Source organism: Danio aesculapii, chromosome 20 (genome assembly GCF_903798145.1).
Source record: "Danio aesculapii chromosome 20, fDanAes4.1, whole genome shotgun sequence".
Lineage (NCBI taxonomy): Eukaryota > Metazoa > Chordata > Actinopteri > Cypriniformes > Danionidae > Danio > Danio aesculapii.
In genome coordinates this window covers 43,410,472-43,430,105 of record NC_079454.1, presented here as the reverse complement: position 1 = coordinate 43,430,105, position 19,634 = coordinate 43,410,472, and the positions used below count along the sequence as shown (strand labels likewise).

Sequence of the window (19,634 nt, the reverse complement as noted above, 5' to 3'; positions counted from 1 at the left end):
TGGTAACATTTTAGTTTAGGTCACAATTCATGCTATTAACTACTGGCTTATTACCTGTCTGTTATTAAGATATTAACTGTTCAGTAGCACTTAATAAAGTGTGATCTAATTCTACATCACTAATCCAACCCAAAACCTAAACCCAACTCATTAATTCATTCATTTTCTTTTCGGCTTAGTCCTTTTATTAATCTGGGGTCGCCAAAGCAGAATGAACCACCAACTTATCCAGTATTTGTTTTACGCAGCAGTTGCCCCTCCGGCTGCAACCCATCACTGGGAAACACCAATACACTCCTATTCACACACATACAGTACAGACAATTTAGCTTACCCAATTCACCTATAGCGCATGTCTTTGGACTTGTGGGGGAAACCAGAGCACCCGGAGGAAACTCACGCCAACACTGGGAGAACATGCAAACTCCATACAGAAACTCCAACTGACTAAGCCGAAGCTTGAACCAGCGACCTTCTTGCTGTGAGGCGACAGTGCTACCGCCTGCGCCACCGCGCCGCCCTAAACCCAACTGCACAAAAAATTTCTATGATCAATTAGTCCTGACAGCATATGTTTTTAGGGCATTGTAACTAAGTTAATCATGTTCTAACTTAATTTTATAAGTTTTCCAAGCTGTTTTAAGTCAGTTTAACATCATAAAAGTTCAACTGACTCATAAGGTTAATTTGATTCAGCTTAATAATTTAAGGCAACCAGGAGTATTTTTAAAGTGTATTACCATAATAACTATTAATAAACGGTTAATTAGTAGTTTATTAAGCTAGTGTTAGTTAAGGGTTTTTTAATACTGTGAATTGTGACCTAAAGTGTTGCCATCATCTTTGGTTGAACTATCCTAATCAACACAAAGAAGCATTTTAGCATAAGGGTTCTTTTGTCTTGCAGCAAACAAAAACAAACAATTAAATGCTCATGGCTTGACTTGAGCCTGATTTGCCTGAGGTTAATGTAATGTTATGTGGCTTTGTTTACAATTGCAAGAAACACGATTTTATCATTCCTGTTTATTTGGTGCTATAATTAATGTTAAAATGGAAGGAAAGTATAGGTATTTCTGTTGAAACCTAGACAGCAGTATAATGATTTTTTCCCCTAACAAATACCCTGAAAAAAAGTATTCATTGGATTTACTAAATTATTTTAAGGTAAGTGGTTGCAAGCAATTTTTAAATGGGTTGAATTTAAACAAATAAATTAAGTTGAACATTACTAAATTTAATTTGTTGAAATTCAGCCCATACACTCACCGGCCACTTTATTAGGTACACCTAATTAAGTTTAATCGCACTTTAACGCAAAATTCTAATCAGCCAATCACATGGCAGCAACTCAATGCATTTAGGCATGTAAACATGGTCAAGACGATGTACTGCAATGGGGAAGAAAGTTGATTTAAGTGGCTTTAAACGTGGCATGGTTGTTGGTGTCAGATGGCCTGGTCTGAGTATTTCAGAAACTGCTGATCTACTGGGATTTTCACCCACAACTATCTCTAGGGTTTACAGAGAATAGTCAGAAAAAGACAAAATCTCCAGTGAGCGGCAGTTCTGTGAGCGCAAATGCTTTTTTGATGCCAGAGGTCAGAGGAGAATGGCCAGACTGGTTCAAGCTGATAAAAAGGCAACAGTAACTCAAATTCTCACTCGTTACAACCGAGGTATGCAGTAGAGCATCTCTGAATGCACAACACGTCCAACCTTGAAGCGGATGGGTTACAGCAGCAGAAGACCACACCGGGTGCCACTCCTGTCAGCTAAGAACAGAAAAACGAGGCTACAATTAGCACAGGCTCACCAAATTTGGACCATAGAAGATTGAAAAACGTTGCCTGGTCTGATGAGTCTCGATTTCTTACATTCAAACGGTAGAGTCAGTATTTGGCATCAACAACATGAAAGCATGGATCCATCCTGCCTAGTATTAACGGTTCTGGTGGTGGTGGTGTACTTTGGGCCCGTTAGTACCAATTAAGCATTGTGTCAGCACCACAGCCTACCTGAGCATTGTTGCAGACCATGTATCCAATAGAGTAACTTTGTGAAGCCGCCAATCTGCAGCAACTGCGTGATGCTATTATGTCAATATGGACCAAAATCTCTGGGGAATTTTCCAGTACTTTGTTGAATCTGTGCCACGATGAATTAAAGCAGTTCTGAAGGCAAAAGGGGGTCCAACCTGGTACTAGTAAGGTGTACCTAATAAAGTGGCCGGTGAGTGTATAAATCCAATGAATTTTTATGCAGTGTAGAAAAAGATCAAAACAGCATTTATTGTTAGAGTTTCATAATAAAATTGGCATGATTTTAGATGAGAGATGATACTACACTATGTTCCTAATCTACAGTAACAAAACACAAAGCATTTTAGGAATTTGGATTGGAGGTGCACTATATATTGTCTAGTGACAGTTTATTTGCTTCAACTGAAATAGCACTGAATAAATAATGACTTTAGGGTTTTGAGAACTACATTCAGTGGTTAAAAACAGTATTTGTTCCATACATATGTACTGAACATAAATGAATCTCCCTCACTCCAAACTAAAACAAATGAAATGAACAATGCAATTTATTCTGTCCAATTTAAAATCAGCAAAAACACAACTTACCTAAATTATTTCTTAATTCTGGTTAAAGTACGCAGACTTGCAGAGACTTGTGGAGCCATGCACAATCTGTGGCTGACAGCTTCAACTGTTGTAGTTATAGTAACTGTAAACACTGATACCAGATTAAGACGCCAAACCTTCATTGCTTTTTAAGGAGTTCCTGAATGGGTGACTGAGGAAAAACAAGCTAAATTTAAAACAAGTCTATTTTGTACGGACTCTGCATGTTTTCATTGGTCTGTTTTTGTATTATTGACTTATTTTCTTGTCATTTTTTTTTTCAACATTTGCACTTCAGCTCAAATCTTGATTGCACTAGTTTATTCTCATGGTTGCTTGACACAGTGTTCAGAATTGCAAAATTAGGTTGTTCTGTTTGTATTGAGTTAGCGTAGGATGGCTCCAGCTTTCTTATTGATGATTAACTTGTAGATTTGTGTTCTTTGTAGATGGACTGAATTAATATATAATGCAGTTTATTTTATTATTTTAAAATTCTGTCTTAAGTATAAATGTTGAGATGTTGGGGTCTTACACTTAATTAAAAAATAAATAACCAAAAAATAAACAGCAAGTAACACACTGAATTAAATATGACAATAAGTCCACTGCCAAAAAAAAGTGTTTGTGGTAGTTGGATTAATCTTTAATGCCAAATTAACATTATTCTGCCTCCATTCCCATTAATGTTTATTATTATTTATTGTATTTAATTTGAGATATACTTCCAAGTGTGATTAAAGGATAAGTGCCTTATTTTATTTTGTATATCTTTTCACCTGTTCATGGCTGAGAGAGGAAGCTCAGGGAGGTTTATGTTGTTGATTTTCATCTTTGATTTTTGCATTAGGTAAGCTAGTCCTCTAAACTTAGCTAGCTGCTTTCTGTTTGTTGTTTTAGGCTATACTCACTCAGTTTGACATAGTTTCTGTTAAAGTTCCTATATTTCTATTAAATAAATTCTAATGTTTATTTTTTTTCTAAACCTTGTGCTGACTCGTCACTCTGGGACTATTCACTCTTATCTTTTTATTAGTTCTAATTCAATATTATTGACCAAATTTTAGTCTTCTTTGTAACACATTTTAGACAAGAAGGTCGTAACACATTGGATCAACTTAAAAAAATTTACTTAAAAAACAACAACTTTTTATTTTAGGTATAGCATGTTGATGTTAAGTTTATATACTGTAACTGTTCACCTTTTACAGTGGTGAAAGACAGAAATTGTATTATAATTGTATATTAGTTTTTATTATATAAAATGTTATAAATGTTATATATGCTTTACATTAAACGATCTTGTAGTTTAATTGATTGCTTTATTTAGATATAGACCCTCTCTCCTGGTCCTGGTCGTCATTGTTTTTTCTCAGTGCAATTTATAATGAATTTATGCAAATGCAAAGTAAAACCAAAGTTGATAATCCAATAAAAAAAACAACAACTCTCTGATAAATCATGTGATCATAAACAGTAATGATGAGTTCAAACAAACTGATCGACAAATCAAACACTTTTTGACCTGGTCCATGTCCTTGTTAGGACAATGATTGACTGATGAGTGACGGCCGGTGATGTTTGTTGTACTGTCATGTTTAAAAGATTGAAAACCTCTCAAAGTCCCTGCCTGTCAATGCTCCGACATGGAGGTACACAAAGCAGTTCTTTTACTTGGTCTCTTTCTTTTTACAGGTAAGGATGCTTAAAATGGTTTGAATTTATTTTATATCTGTGACTAAAAAAAATATCTAGCATTAGTTTATCTTTATTTAATTAACATGATCATAATATCTCCAGGTTTTCTCGGGAGTCACAGCCAAAGCACAGGTACTGTAAGAAGTTTAGTTCATGTTTGACACAAAAAGCTTTGGAGATCGAATATTACATCTTTATATTTTAGACTTATTCTGAATTAAGCTTATTGATAAAACATGCATTTGTGACTTACTTTTTATATGTTTCTACAGATGTTCTGGAAGCATATATTAAAACAGATGGGGCCTGGATAGTGAAATTGCCTAAATCTCAATACACTGTCAATACGGTGGAGGAATGTGCCGTCAAGTGTAACAAAGAGGTTTCCTTTACATGCAGGTGCATTATTAAAACCTTCGAAATATACTGTTTAGCACTATAGCAGTCTAATGAGTGATCATGCATGCTGTTCAAATAAAATATTGGATTTATATGTGCTTTTTAGGTCCTTCTTGTACATCGAAAAAGATCAGGATTGTGTAACATTACCTGCCAACTCAAAAACTGATCAAATACTGAGAAGAATGAGTGCTGCCCTCTATGAGAAAAAGGGTAAGATTTTATTATCTAACCTATTATTTTATGGTTTTGTAAGTTTAACAGCAGACCCTCAAAATAATTTAAGCATGCATTACTCTAGTTTGCATTAAGCTTTACAGTAAGTACACTAGGAATTAATAGAGAAGGGCTTTTTCTTGTTTTATTTTTTTAAGAGCCTGGGTTAATATATAATCCACATTTATCAAAGTGTAGTTTGGTCCATGTCAGTAAACAAAGTGAAGAAGACTATCTAAAAATCCATCATCCAATGAGGGATTGCTCATGCATGTATTAGGCACTGACCCGGTTACAAAAAATTGTCCTTGTTGTCTCAACAAGCATTTGTTAGATCAAACATTCTCTGGTTTTGCTTTAGGAGCCAGATTTTACAGTAACACTTTACAATAACAGCACATGAATAACGATGTATTAATATGTAAACTAAGCATTAATTTATTATGGACTAATGATGAGTTAATGCATGCGCTAATCCTAACTTTAACTGCAACATGAGTCACATGAGTTCATGTGTGAACAACGGCTACCTTAATTACTTGTTAGTACATGATTGTTTGTTAATTAATGTATTATTACCACATTAGTTTATGCTTAATTTCACAATCATGAACTCATGATATGTTAATGTATAATTATGTCATGACTTTACTTGGAGGGGCACATCGTCATTAATCCATTCTTAACTACTCATGAACTCTTTAAGCACATCCGTCTAGTGGGTTTACACAATAACAATAGAAAAGTGTCTGTAACCATCAGCATGAGCAGGAGTTAAGGAGTAGTTAAGGATGAGTTAATGATGATGTGCCCCTCCAAGTAAAGTCATGACATAATTATACATTAACAGCTCATGAGTTCATGTTGGTTAGCTTAAACTTAAATGTTAATTAAATGTTAATGATTCACAAGTGAGCTCTCGTGACTCATGTTGTAGTTAAAGTTAATTCATGATTAGCGCATGCATTAACTCATCACTAATTCATAATAAAGTAATGTTTAGTTTACATATGAATTCATCATTATTCATGTACTGTTATTGTAAAGTGTTACCGATTTTACAAATTAAATCATGTTGTGATCCAACTCCGCAACATAAACATTATCACAAAATTCAATATCAAATGCATTAAAATTGTCAGAAACTACCATGTAGCAGTGTAGGAAATGGGCTACGTTAATGCTTGGCTATCACATGTGAACAATTACTGGTTCAAAATACTGTAGAGCTTGGTTCCCTTTATGCAACATCAATAGATACAAGTAGCATTTTACAGTAGCTTACTTTTTTGCCCAACTTATGCACAGTTTATGGGTCACATTTCATGATTCGCATCTTTTCTACAAGACCATTTTTTCTGTCACAAACCCTAGTGGACTATACAGAATGAACAGTAACTACCATTATCCACAGTTCTACTGTCTATCGACATCATTAGTAAACAAAGTGTGTTAAGTATGCTGTAACCAATTGATTGAATTCCTTCATACAGAGTACTTACTGGAATGTGTAAATGGCATTGGCATGGACTACAGAGGGACAAAATCCAAGACAAAATCAGGGAAATCATGTCAGCGATGGGAGGGAACTTTCCCCCATGTACCAAAGTATGCTTCTGTATCAAATTTGTATCTCAGGATGCTGTAAAAGATAAAATGGTTACTACAGTGGACAGCTTAATAGCCTCAATCGAATCTTTCCACAGCATTACACCAAGAGCTTACCCAAAAGCAGATTTGGAGTCCAACTTTTGTCGAAACCCAGATGGAGATAAGGGGGGTCCCTGGTGCTACACCACAGATCCTGAGAAACGATGGGAGCACTGCAATATCCAAGACTGCACAGGTACATTTAGCAATTAAACTGGTAAATAATGGTGAGAAATCATACTGATGGATGGAGAAATCCCATGCAAAACCTCACCGTTGCCTTCATTTGAAATGAGGGAGTTTGTAAACAAATCCTACATCTAAACACCTGGTAAATAACATATCACTGATAATCTTGTGTGATAAAATAAATTGAGAAGATATGACCTAGAATCATGCTAATATTTATGAATGATCATGTACTGTACCTTAAACTAATGGCTCATTTTCACTGAGTGATTACGGTGTGGTACAGTTAAATATGGTTTATTACAGGTAAATATGCATTCATTTTTATTTCCACTGTTGGAAGTACCAAAATAGTAAAACAGCATACACTTTCGCAAGGGTACCTAGCACAACAGTACGGTAAAAAGTTGGAGCAATACTCGCTGCTGAATGCTGTTGGTTTACAGAGAATCCTCACTTGTGCATGCAACAAGAAAAGGGACCGACAACACTTGAAGTGCCATTTTGAAATACACAGCTGAAACATGACATCATAATGATACAATGATGACAGATGACGCACAGCTATGAACAAAGATTAAAGAGCCCCTATTTTGCATTAAAAAGGTCATATTTTAGTTTTGGATGTCTCCAAAAATAGACTGATATGCCTGCAAGGTCAAAACTTTCGCTGTCTTATAGTATACATTTATTCATTCATTTTCTTTTCGGCTTAGTCCCTTTGTTAATCCGGGATCGCCACAGCAGAATGAACCGCCAACTTTTCCAGCACGTTTTTACACAGCGGATGCCCTTCCAGCTGCAACCCATCTCTGGGAAATAATATACATTTATTTTTACCTAACTATCCCAACAGACTCCCATATGATTTGTTTAGGGATTCATTTGTTCCTAAACCCCTCTTTAGCACGAAGCTAATCTGCACTGATTGGTCTGATGACAGTCTGTTGCGATTGGTCAATTGCGTTCAGCGCGAGACAAAGAGAAATGCCCATCCATCTTATCAACATTGTTGAAGTAGTCACAGTGCAGAGTATATATGTGAGCCCAATGCAGGAGTGCATTAAAGCAGTGAAGTTTAGCACCAGCATACTGCTGTATTCTTAACTATAAGTAAAAACAGTGACACACATTCAGTATTAATCCACACAGCAGCCAAAGCTGACGTATTGTGAAACTTGACCACTGCATGTGTGGAGGAACAGCTGACAGTGGCCATAGCAATGACAAACTGCAGAGGATCGCGAGCTCACAAACGCATTTAAATCCGTAATCAAAGCGGCACGCGTCGCATTTAACATGGTTTTAGACGCGATATGAGAATATAAAGAGTTAACCAGATACAGTACAAGCCATGTGGAGCGGTTACAAGTAACAAAACACAATTAAATTCATATTTCACAAGCTAGAGAAAACAAGGAGACAACCATTTTATTCGCACTTAAGTTACTTACACTTGGTCCATGAACTGTGTACTGTAAAGTTCCTGTCAAGCTCTGACAAAGTCCCATAGATCAATAGTCTTTTCTAATCCTTCCTTTAACAAACGGCCGACGAATCCCCCATTGCAGGGTAGATTGCATTAATCACCAGAACGTTCACTCATTAATGTTCACATATCTTTAGTCAGGATCAGTCCCACACACACTTACTAATGTTTGAAGGGAAAGGCGCGTTCATGTTTTACCAGATCCAGCACTTCATATTTGGTATTGTTTCGTGTCGACGGTGATACAAACAGGCAAAAGATCCGAATGAACAACAGATCATTCAAATGACTCTGAGTCGAATCTTTTATTTGAAAAAATCTATATTTTTAAACATGCTGCACTTTCAGATTTAACCCTCAGCTGGATGCTTTCATTCACTTAGAGGTGTGTTGCGCACTGCATGAAAGGTCATTTTCAAAAACCCATAATAAGGGCTGTTTAAAGAAAGCTTTTCTTCTTCTTATGACAAACAGCCACATGCCAAGAAGCAAGTAAAAGTACTGTTGGCAGTGGAAAAGCAAGGCTGGTCAAGGTGACCTCTTTTCAATTGTATTTTACTGTACCATACTGCTCAGAGGAAACAAGGCATTATGGTCTTGTGGAAAAGCCTTTCATAAAGGGATTAAGTTGCTCAATTTTATTTGCAAAATTGGAAAAAAGTAATGTACAAGGAAACCCTTAAATGTGCCCTTAAATATCTGCAGAGGAATGTATGCAGTGTAGTGGAGAAAACTACAGAGGGAAAATCTCCACCACTGTGAGTGGATTTACCTGCCAACGCTGGGACTCTCAGCAACCCCAAAACCACGGTTACCTCCCTTCAGCGTAAGGCATTATTATTTAAAGTCCAGTTGGGGTATAGCCTATTTTGTGCATTCTTTGACTGTGGTCTGTTTATTGCAGTCTTCCTGATAAGTACTTGGAAGAGAACTATTGCAGGAACCCAGATGGAGAGCCCAGGCCCTGGTGCTTCACCACCAGTTCATCCAAACGCTGGGAAGCTTGCGCTATTCCTCGATGCAGTAAGCAAAGTTCTCGTCAATATGAAATGTAAAGTTTTGTTTCAAAAGTTAACTTGTCATTTCTTTCTTTTAGCAACTGAACCACCAACAATTGTACCGGAGCTTACCTGTGCAAGTGGAGAAGGTAGTTCCTACAGGGGCACAATTTCAGTCACAATCACAGGGAAAACATGCCAGCAATGGACATCCCAAAGTCCTCACAAACATTCCAGATCTCCAGAAAATTACCCATGCAAGTAAGCATCAACATATGTTGGCTTTTATGGGACAGGTTTTGGTTGAATTCCTGGTGGGTTTTTTCCTACGAATTTGTGGCTGTCTTTTACCACAGCTTTTAACACAACACATTTTGTATCTTTCCCCCTTGATTGAACGTTATTGCAAATGACGCTGCTGCTTTTTCACCTTATGAACCCTGTTTTAGTCAGCGAAAATTAAGATAGATTTTAGCATAGTTTTTATTTTGTTTTGTCGTCTCGTTTTAAAGGTTTTATGATAAAGGTTTGTTGATGAATTTATTTAGTCACAGTTTTCATTGATGAAAGCAACACTAGTTGAAAGCAACTGCATTCTCTATGCAGAAGATTGTAAAGCAATCAAAGCACAATGCATGCGCTAAATAAATGTGCATTACATTATGGAGCAGCTTAAGATATTCAGGATAACTGCGAAATTACAGGTTGGTTTTGAGAAGTGTCAGAATAATGGGTCCACTCCTGCTCTTCAAGAGTTTACCTCTACCCATATTTTAACACCCTGATACAGCTAACTGAGGCTTTCAGGGTTACAAGAAATGTGTGTTGAAGTTAAACTCCACAAGACTAGGCCATCCATGTACAGGGATTGACAAAATTTAACTAGAAGAACAAAACAGACAGATTCTACACAGCATGAGCTATCATTTACAACACAACTGTGACCTGCTTTAGTACGCCAAATATGAAGGGAATATTTACAGCACACAGAATGCAAAAAAAATTGTACATTTTATTTCTATCGCAGAGGCCTTGATGAGAACTACTGTAGAAACCCTGATAATGAAAGAAGTCCATGGTGTTACACTACAGATCCTGAGACCCGCTGGGAATACTGCAGCGTGCCTAGTTGTGGAGATCAACCTAGACCGGGTCTGTTTTGAAGAAGCAATTACAAAACATTTCACTTTAAATGTAGATTCTGGTGTTTTTCATATGACATTACATTATATACTCCTAGAACTGATAAAAGAGCCATACGTAATGTTAATATATGATTCCCAGAGGAGCCTGTGATCCCTCAGGGTGAGGAATGTTATGTGGGTGATGGAAGCTCATACCGTGGTGTTATGTCTGAGACCATAAGCGGAAAGAAATGCCAGTTCTGGACATCCATGGAGCCTCATAGACATTCCAAAACACCTCAGAACTTTCCTAAAGCGTAAGATACTTCATCAAACTCTGTCAACTGTTGCAAACTTTGGTTTTACTGCTTTCCCTTCTTAACACATGTCATGATTTATGCAGAGATCTAAGGAGAAACCTGTGCAGGAACCCAGATGGAGATAGAGCCCCTTGGTGCTACACCACAGATCCCACAGTTCGGTGGGAGTACTGCAATATTGAGCGATGTGACAACAAGCCCAACATACAGGAACCTCCTGCCAAACCAGCAGCTACAACTCCAACACAGTCTACCCCAGCTCAGTCTACTCCAGATCAGTCTGCACCTTCAGAAACAGGTGCCTCCACCTACAATCTAATAAACTATATTAGATGTCAAAAGTACCATTGGGTCTAAGGGATGGTGTGAGTTACAAAGTGTTTTGTTTCTTTTGACAAGATTGTAAAAATGGCAATGGAGCAGAATACCGAGGTGCCACATCCATGACTGTCATGGGAGTGACCTGCCAAGCATGGAGGTCAATGACCCCCCATCAGCATGCCAGTTTTACCCCTGAAACGCATCCAGACAAGGGTCTAGAGTCTAATGTAGGTGTATGCAGCATTTGCAAGAACATTTTAAGGGAAAATAAATGACATTTATCCATTTATTTATTGATTGGACTATTAGCAATGCAGAAACCCAGACAGTGATGTAAATGGACCTTGGTGTTATACAACAGACCCAAGTAAGAAGTGGGATTACTGTCAGATTCCAGACTGTGGTAAGGATTCTCAGTTTTCATCTTGAGTCCATTTGCGAGGGAAATTCACAGATGTCAATATCTGTTACCGGGGCTATAATAGACTTGCTATGCAATATTTATAATATGCACTTCCTTTTTAATCAGAGAGTCTAAAATGTGGACAACCAGCAACAAAGCCCAAGCGCTGCTTTGGGCGTATTGTCGGGGGATGTGTTTCCAAACCACACTCCTGGCCTTGGCAGATCAGTCTTAGGACCAGGTATACAAACAAGCTACCCTTCAGTTCACCTTGGTCCTCAATGCCAGGACTATATGCAGCTATTAACGGCCATTTTCTCTCAAACCAGAGGCAAAATTCATTTCTGTGGTGGAACATTAATTGATCCACAATGGGTCGTAACTGCAGCTCACTGCCTTGAGAGGTATGTGACCAGTTTTGTATTATTGTCTCATACAGTTTTCACTGTACGTTTTGTTGTAAATATGCCCCTGTAATTAAGTCTACAGCCATTCACTGCTCTAGCTTAGAGACAGTGGTGTAAAGTGATGGGATATAAATACTCAAATGACTGTAATTGAGTAGTTTTCCACAAGAATTGTACTTTATTAAGTAGTTTTTAAAATTTGTACTTTTATTTTTACTCGAGTACATTTTTAATGCCCTATCTGTACTTTTACTGCGCTATTTCACTTCTACCTGCAGTCACTACTTTACAGTATGTTTGTTTTTTTCTTGTCTGTGGTGATTGGCTAAGTAGAATAAACCCGTGACTCCTGTCCAATCAAATTGCGCAGAGAAAAATCACATTAGACAGACCGAACACAGGACACGAGTATTTTTTAAATGCAGCAAACATTAATTTTCCCTTTTTTTCCCCTTTGGCTTAGTCCCTTATTTATGAGGGGTTGCACACAGCGGAATGAACCGACAACTATTCAAGCATATGTTTTATGGCCTTCCAGCCGCAACCCAATACGGCCAATTTGCTCGTTTCTGCAATTGTTTTAGAACTTCTGATTAATTTGCCAGTGGAAGAATGACTAGGAATAATAAACAACAGAAAACAGCCAAACTACTTGCTCTATAAACAAGTGTGTACATGACTATACAGACAAAGTAGAATAATATAAGAAAATATCAGTTTGCAACATCAAGCAGTATAAGGAGCCGTCTTTAACGTCTAAAAATGAATGGAAGTTAATGAGACCTAAGGTCTCGAGCCAAAAAGATTCAAAAGGCTGCGTCCGCTCGGATGTGAAAAATACGGTGAATAGAGCATGTCTTTGGACTGTGGGGGAAAACCGGGAGAACATGCAAACTCCACACAGAAATGCCCAGCCGGGACTTAAACCAGCGACCTTCTAGCTGTGAGGTGACAGTGCTAATTACTGAGCTACTGTGCCACCTGCAGCAAACATTAAAACCTTATAAGTGCTGAAGATGTAAAATCTATGAGTACACAGCGCCCGAGATACTGTTTAGACTGCATGACGATGTGGATGAAGGATGTCTACTGTATGACTGAAATCACCAAATGATCTTAAATAATAACTAAATCCACTACAGAATGTTACGTTTTCACATTCACGTTTTCAAACACATGCTCAAATTGATTTGTATTCTGTCAATGCTGCATGAGCTTAGTCTGCTGCGCCACCTGCTGGTTATTTAGGGTTCAAGCATTAACATATAGGCACAGCTAAATTTTTTGCCCCTTTTTTAACATATTTATATTACACAGGTTACGCTCCGCATGTAAACGCAACAACCTGCTTTCAGTCAGCTTAATTTATATAGTAACTAAACTAATTATTCAACTATTTTCACATTATTATTTTCACATTTTAAATGTATAGTCCATAAATAAGAAATAATTTAACAACTTACACTGAAATGTTTATTTAAAATTAGCTGAATCAACACAATTCTCAAATTCTTTGGGGGGGGACAACTTAATTGTTTTATATTCAATCCACTTAAATTTGTAAAAACATTTAGGTTAACTTAATCAATATGTGCTGGGACAACATGAAGAAATAGTGTGGAACCCGGAATTTATTACAATGTACACTTACAACCACACACAAAAATGGCACTGGTAAAAGCTGCATTTTAAATAGCAGGGTATTATGGTTGGAACCATTTTCACAGAATAATAGTACTCTTGATTACTTCTAGCAGGGCTACTTTTTACTCATACTGTGAGTAGCATTTAGAACAGTGGTTCCTAAAGTGGGGGTCGGGACTATTAAACTATTAGAATGACCATATTTTAACCATAACCTACTGAAGAACAAAATAGTTGTATATAGTAACATTGTTAACATGTTCACAATAAACATTAAAAACAACATGCAAATAAAAAGCCATCAGCCTTTCGATTTTTTTGCGACCTCAGGGGTGATTACTTTATATTAAAGACACAGCAATAGCGTCAGATGCAGCACATTGATTTATGGCACCAGGTTAAACTTTCTGACACCTTTACAGTACTCACGTACATTAAAAATAAATACAGGCCACAACTGAATATGGAGGATGACCTCTGAGTGGTGTTCTCCAAAATAAAAGGATGAATAGACTTGGGCCTATTGGTATGTGTGCGCCGTTGTGTGCAAGCTTTATATATTTATAACCACCTCAGAGAATATTGGGGGTCGCGAGTCACTGGCATTGTTATTTTAGGGTGGCAGGCTGAAAAGTTTGGGAACCCCTGATTTAGAGTCTTTTACTTGTACTACTTTTTTGGGGGCAATTAATGGTATTTTTTGTATTTTTCCTGACTATTTTAGTACTCTTTCCACAACTGCTTAGAGGTGACTATTTAATTCTTTATGGAGCATATGAACCTTTTTATTTTTTTTGCAGATCTGAAAGTCCATCTGCCTACAAGATCATGCTAGGAATCCACACAGAGCGAGCAACCGAATCATCAAAACAGGAGCGAGATGTTACAAAGATTATTAAGGGACCAGATGGAACTGACATTGCTCTTCTCAAGTTGGACAGGTTACAGTCTTTTGTTGTAAACTGATATCTGTTGTAGTTTTAAAAAAAAAAACACCAGTGAAGTGTGTAATGTTTTAGTCTTTTACTGAAAATAGTCGCCAAGCTAAATATGTAGACACACATTTGACACAACTCATCTCTTAAAGGAACACTCCACTTATAGATATAGATAGATAGATAGATAGATAGATAGATAGATAGATAGATAGATAGATAGATAGATAGATAGATAGATAGATAGATAGATAGATAGATAGATAGATAGATAGATAGATAGATAGATAGATAGATAGACGGATGGATGGATGGATAGAACAATTAATAGAACGATAGATAGAATAATAGAGAGATAGATAGATAGATAGATAGATAGATAGATAGATAGATAGATAGATAGATAGATAGATAGATAGATAGATAGATAGATAGATAGATAGATAGATAGATAGATAGATAGATAGATAGACGGATGGATGGATGGATGGATAGAACAATTAATAGAACGATAGAATAATAGAGAGATAGATAGATAGATAGATAGATAGATAGATAGATAGATAGATAGATAGATAGATAGATAGATAGATAGATAGATAGATAGATAGACAGACAGACAGACAGACAGACAGACAGAGAGAGAGCGAGACAGACAGATAGAATGATAGATAGATAGATATAGATAGATAGAACGACGGACGGACAGACAGACAGATAGAACGACAGACAGACAGACAGACAGACAGACAGACAGATAAATAGATAGAATAATAGCGAGAACGACAGACAGACAGACAGACAGACAGAGAGAGACAGATAGACAGATAGAATGATAGATAGATAGATAGATAGATAGATAGATAGATAGATAGATAGATAGACAGACAGACAGACAGAGCGAGACAGACAGATAGAATGATAGATAGATAGATATAGAACGATAGAACGACAGACAGACAGACAGACAGACAGATAGATAGAATAATAGCGAGAACGACAGACAGACAGACAGACAGACAGAGACAGATAGACAGATAGAATGATAGATAGATATAGATAGATAGAATGACAGACGGACAGACAGACAGATAGAACGACAGACAGACAGACAGACAGAGACAGATAGAATGATAGATAGATATAGATAGATAGATATAGATAGATAGAATGATGGACGGACAGACAGACAGATAGAACGACAGACAGAAAGACAGACAGACAGATAGATAGATAGATAGATAGATAAATAGATAGATAGATAGATAGATAGATAGATAGATAGATAGATAGATAGATAGATAGATAGATAGATAGATAGATAGATAGATAGATAGATAGATAGATAGATAGATGGATGGATAGATAGACAGATAGATAGATAGACAGATAGACAGATAGACAGAAATGAGCATGCTTAAAAATTAAATAAATGAAGTGTGGTTCTGGCTTTTGAAGCTGTAGCCTTGTCTAATGTAACAACCTTGTTTCTTATAAAAGTCATATTAAGACAGCTACTGATTTTGTCTGATTTCAGGCCTGCATTAATAAATGATAAGGTATCACCTGTATGTCTACCAGAAAAAGACTACATTGTACCTAGCAATACTGAATGCTATGTAACAGGATGGGGGGAGACACAGAGTAAGTGCTGTACAGTATAAGAAAATGGATGCACTTTGCCACACTTTGACCTAAAAAAACAAAACAATTAACTAACAACCATAAAAGAGTATACAATGTAGATATCTGCAAGCTCTTCTGTCTCTTAGATACTGGTGGAGAAGGCTACCTGAAAGAGACCGGTTTCCCTGTAATTGAGAACAAAGTCTGTAACCGTCCATCATTTCTGAATGGCCGTGTGAAGGACCATGAAATGTGTGCTGGAAACATAGAAGGTGGAACTGACAGTTGCCAGGTACAGTATGGGAGCATTCAAGACTTTTAGGGGTTAAAAAAAATCTAGATTCAGTGACTTTATTTGATCAGATCAAAACTCCATAGAGCTGCATATATATAATAATGAAATAATAATGAATGGTATATATATATATATTAATGGTGTAACAGATCACAAATCTCATGGTTCGAATCACACTACGGTTTTTGAGACATGGATCCGACCATTTTTCGGATCAGCAAAAACGGAGGAGACAATGTCATTTGCTTTTAATTTATACAAAAGCATTACTGCAAAACCCTTTGCTTTTAACAAACAGAACTTAGAACCTGCAATTTTAATAAGAATTAAAATCAAGAAAGAACCAGCTGAAAAAAAGGAAAATATTCAATATGAAAACTGATCTTTGCTACTGTTGCTGATAATGCTAAATACAGAAACTAACATCCTGTTCAACAGATCATATTTATTTTCAATTAATGATTCAACAATTCACACATAAAACTTCATGTTTCATTATAGGTGGATCATTTTGAAAACCTATTCAGTGACATAATTTTGATGGTTGTTTGTCGCCACCCATTGGTTACACTATGTAAATGCTGCAGCATTCATCAGCGTCGAGTTCCATTAAACGGTGATCTTAACCATAATCATCAATGATTATATCTGAACTAAAAACTGTTCTCCCAGTACTTCTGTGTTATTTTATTGTTTGTAACAAACAGAAAAAGTGTAAAAACTAAATCTCGATCAAATGCAGATTTGAATGCAGCACTTAGGAGGACTAATAAACATATGCAAATCATTTATCATTCATGTTGAATTGAGATCACGATCTTCTGTTGAATTGTGCAGCTTTACACTGAAAGCATAAATGCAGTCTAAACAAACAGTGACAGAAAACACTCTCAATTAATAGCTTCCGCCACAACTTTTTCTGTCATTATCATATTTTACAGGGAAGCCAAAATGCTTTCATACACGTGATCTGAATGACGCGGGAGGCGATCTCTCTGCAAATGTTGGATTAACCTACAAGTTCCAAAAATTATTAATCAGCGGATCATGTGCGTTCCAAACTGTGGGTTGTGATCCATACCGATCACGGATCAACCGTGATCCGTTACACCCCTAATATATATATATATATATATATATATATATATATATATATATATATATATGCTTTTGTGTCCTCTTTTACAAACTTTGCATTTACTTATATATTTGAAATGAAAGTGAAAACACAATGCCTTTTGTAAAATAGTGCAAAAGGTTTGTTAGTCAAACTTTAATGTTAAACATGCTAAATAATCTGCCAGTGACAAAAGCAAAATAATCTTTCAAATTGAAAACAACATTATTTTATTTATTAAACATAAAATATTATTTACACTGGCAGATTATTTACACTGGCATTATTTAAGAAAAATGTTTAATTTTGACTCATTATTTCTGAAAATAAAACAACATTTTAACTCATCTAAAAATTCTTCTCGATTTAACAACTTTTACTGAATATTTGGACCAGAAACAAGACAAAAACTTATTTTTTTTTTTAGGAAAAGCTAAAAACTAAACTTTTTTTGTAGTCTAACTTATGACCTGTTCCTCAAACTCTTTTAGGGTGACAGCGGTGGACCTCTCGTCTGCTACGCACAGAACACCTTCGTCCTTCAGGGAGTCACATCATGGGGTCTGGGCTGCGCTAACGCCATGAAACCCGGAGTTTATACCAGAGTCTCGAAGTTTGTCGACTGGATTGAACGCAGTATAAAGGAAAACTGAGAACTGGTCGGATCAATCGAATGATCTACAACAGAATTTAAGTGTACAACTCATGATGAAGTAATAATAAAAATTAAAATAAAGTTATATTCTAAGTAACAGGCCCTGTTCAGATGATTCATAATTACTGTTAAAGTCAGAATGATTCGCCCTGCGAATTCTTGTTTCTTTTTCAAATATTTCCCAAATGATGTTTAACAGAGCAAAGAAATTTTCACAGTATTTCCTATAATGTTTTTTCTTCTGGAGAAAGTCTTATTTGATTTATTTCGGCTAAAATAAAAGCAGCTTTTAATTTTTTTAAAAACATTTTAAGGTCAATATTATTAGCCTCCTTAAAGGGGCAGTAGGTGATCTGTGAAAATGCTAATCGTTTAGCATAATATCTTTGTAACAGTCTCACCCCTGCCGTCCAAAGCCACGCCTTCTGAAATCACGAACGCACACATTAAAGACAACAGAGACTCACAAGATCATGTCATTCACCAGTTAGAAAACTTTATTGTACTTTATAATACTATAATTCTGAATGAAAAACTGTTTTATATTAGCATGTTTTCTGTTGTGTAGCAAGTAAAACTTGAATGTGCAATAATTCATGCATGTAAGGATCGCTGGTCTTACTCTCTCACTCGCTTTGTCCTAAAGCCACTACTGTATGCTTAGTGGTTGGCCAGTGATGTGCAATAATTATACTTATTACTAAGCCATACTTGCATGCTATTTCAGAGCGAATATTCAGAGTAGCATGGTAAACAATATAGGGAGTGCATCACAGGTTGTCATTGTTCAAAAATGAACCAATGTGAATATAAAACCAACTTCACCTCAGTAAAGCAGGCTAGGTTGTGTTGTTAAACTAAACAAAAATCTACATTATCGATGCTGTATAAGCTGCCTTATCAATCCGCCAGGAGTTTTCAGTGGCTGAACAACACTTTCGTGCATATATCCTATTCAAACAATATAATCTAGCTCTGCGTGACTAAAATAGTTTTAAAACAGAACATTACCTGTCTAAAAGAAATACTTCAGCCATGGTGTCGTCCTTCCTCCAGCGAGTAAAAGTAACTCCAATATTGATTCAGAATTGTAAAAAGTTTTGATTCAGCATTTGTTTTTACCGCTGTCAATCGTGTCCACATGACCACGGCACGCGTGCACAGTTCAAATCTACATCTGCTGACAGACAGTTTGGGCTATTTATCAAAATTATAGGAATTGTCGCCCTGACAATATTTAATTGGACAAACTTTTTTTTTGTTTTATGCCTTACCCAGAATATAAAAATACATATAAATACATTTAACTTATTTACTTTAATCAATACTATTGGATTGTGAAGATACTTTCAACCAGCAGAACTAAACATGTTTCTGACAAGACAATCACCTACTGCACCTTTAAGCTATATTTTTCAATATATCTGCAGAACAAACTCATTATACAATAACTTGCCTAATTACCCTAACCTGCCTAGTTAACCTAATTAACCTAGTTTAACCTTTAAATGTCACTTT

At 36.3% G+C, this 19,634-nt stretch overlaps 1 protein-coding gene across 1 annotated transcript; it reads left to right on the top strand.

The window, feature by feature from the left end:
- Positions 1-4,231: 4,231 nt before the first annotated feature.
- Positions 4,232-18,185, top strand: plg (plasminogen). Its single transcript, XM_056481057.1, has 20 exons — positions 4,232-4,325; positions 4,431-4,460; positions 4,601-4,727; positions 4,834-4,940; positions 6,437-6,551; positions 6,650-6,789; positions 8,977-9,097; positions 9,176-9,294; positions 9,368-9,530; positions 10,297-10,421; positions 10,554-10,710; positions 10,797-11,011; positions 11,113-11,261; positions 11,344-11,437; positions 11,564-11,678; positions 11,767-11,841; positions 14,289-14,429; positions 15,961-16,067; positions 16,196-16,341; positions 17,953-18,185. The coding sequence occupies exons 1-20, from the start codon at positions 4,277-4,279 to the stop codon at positions 18,112-18,114; spliced, it is 2,457 nt and encodes an 818-aa protein (XP_056337032.1). The 5' UTR covers positions 4,232-4,276; the 3' UTR covers positions 18,115-18,185.
- The last annotated feature ends 1,449 nt before the right edge of the window (positions 18,186-19,634 follow it).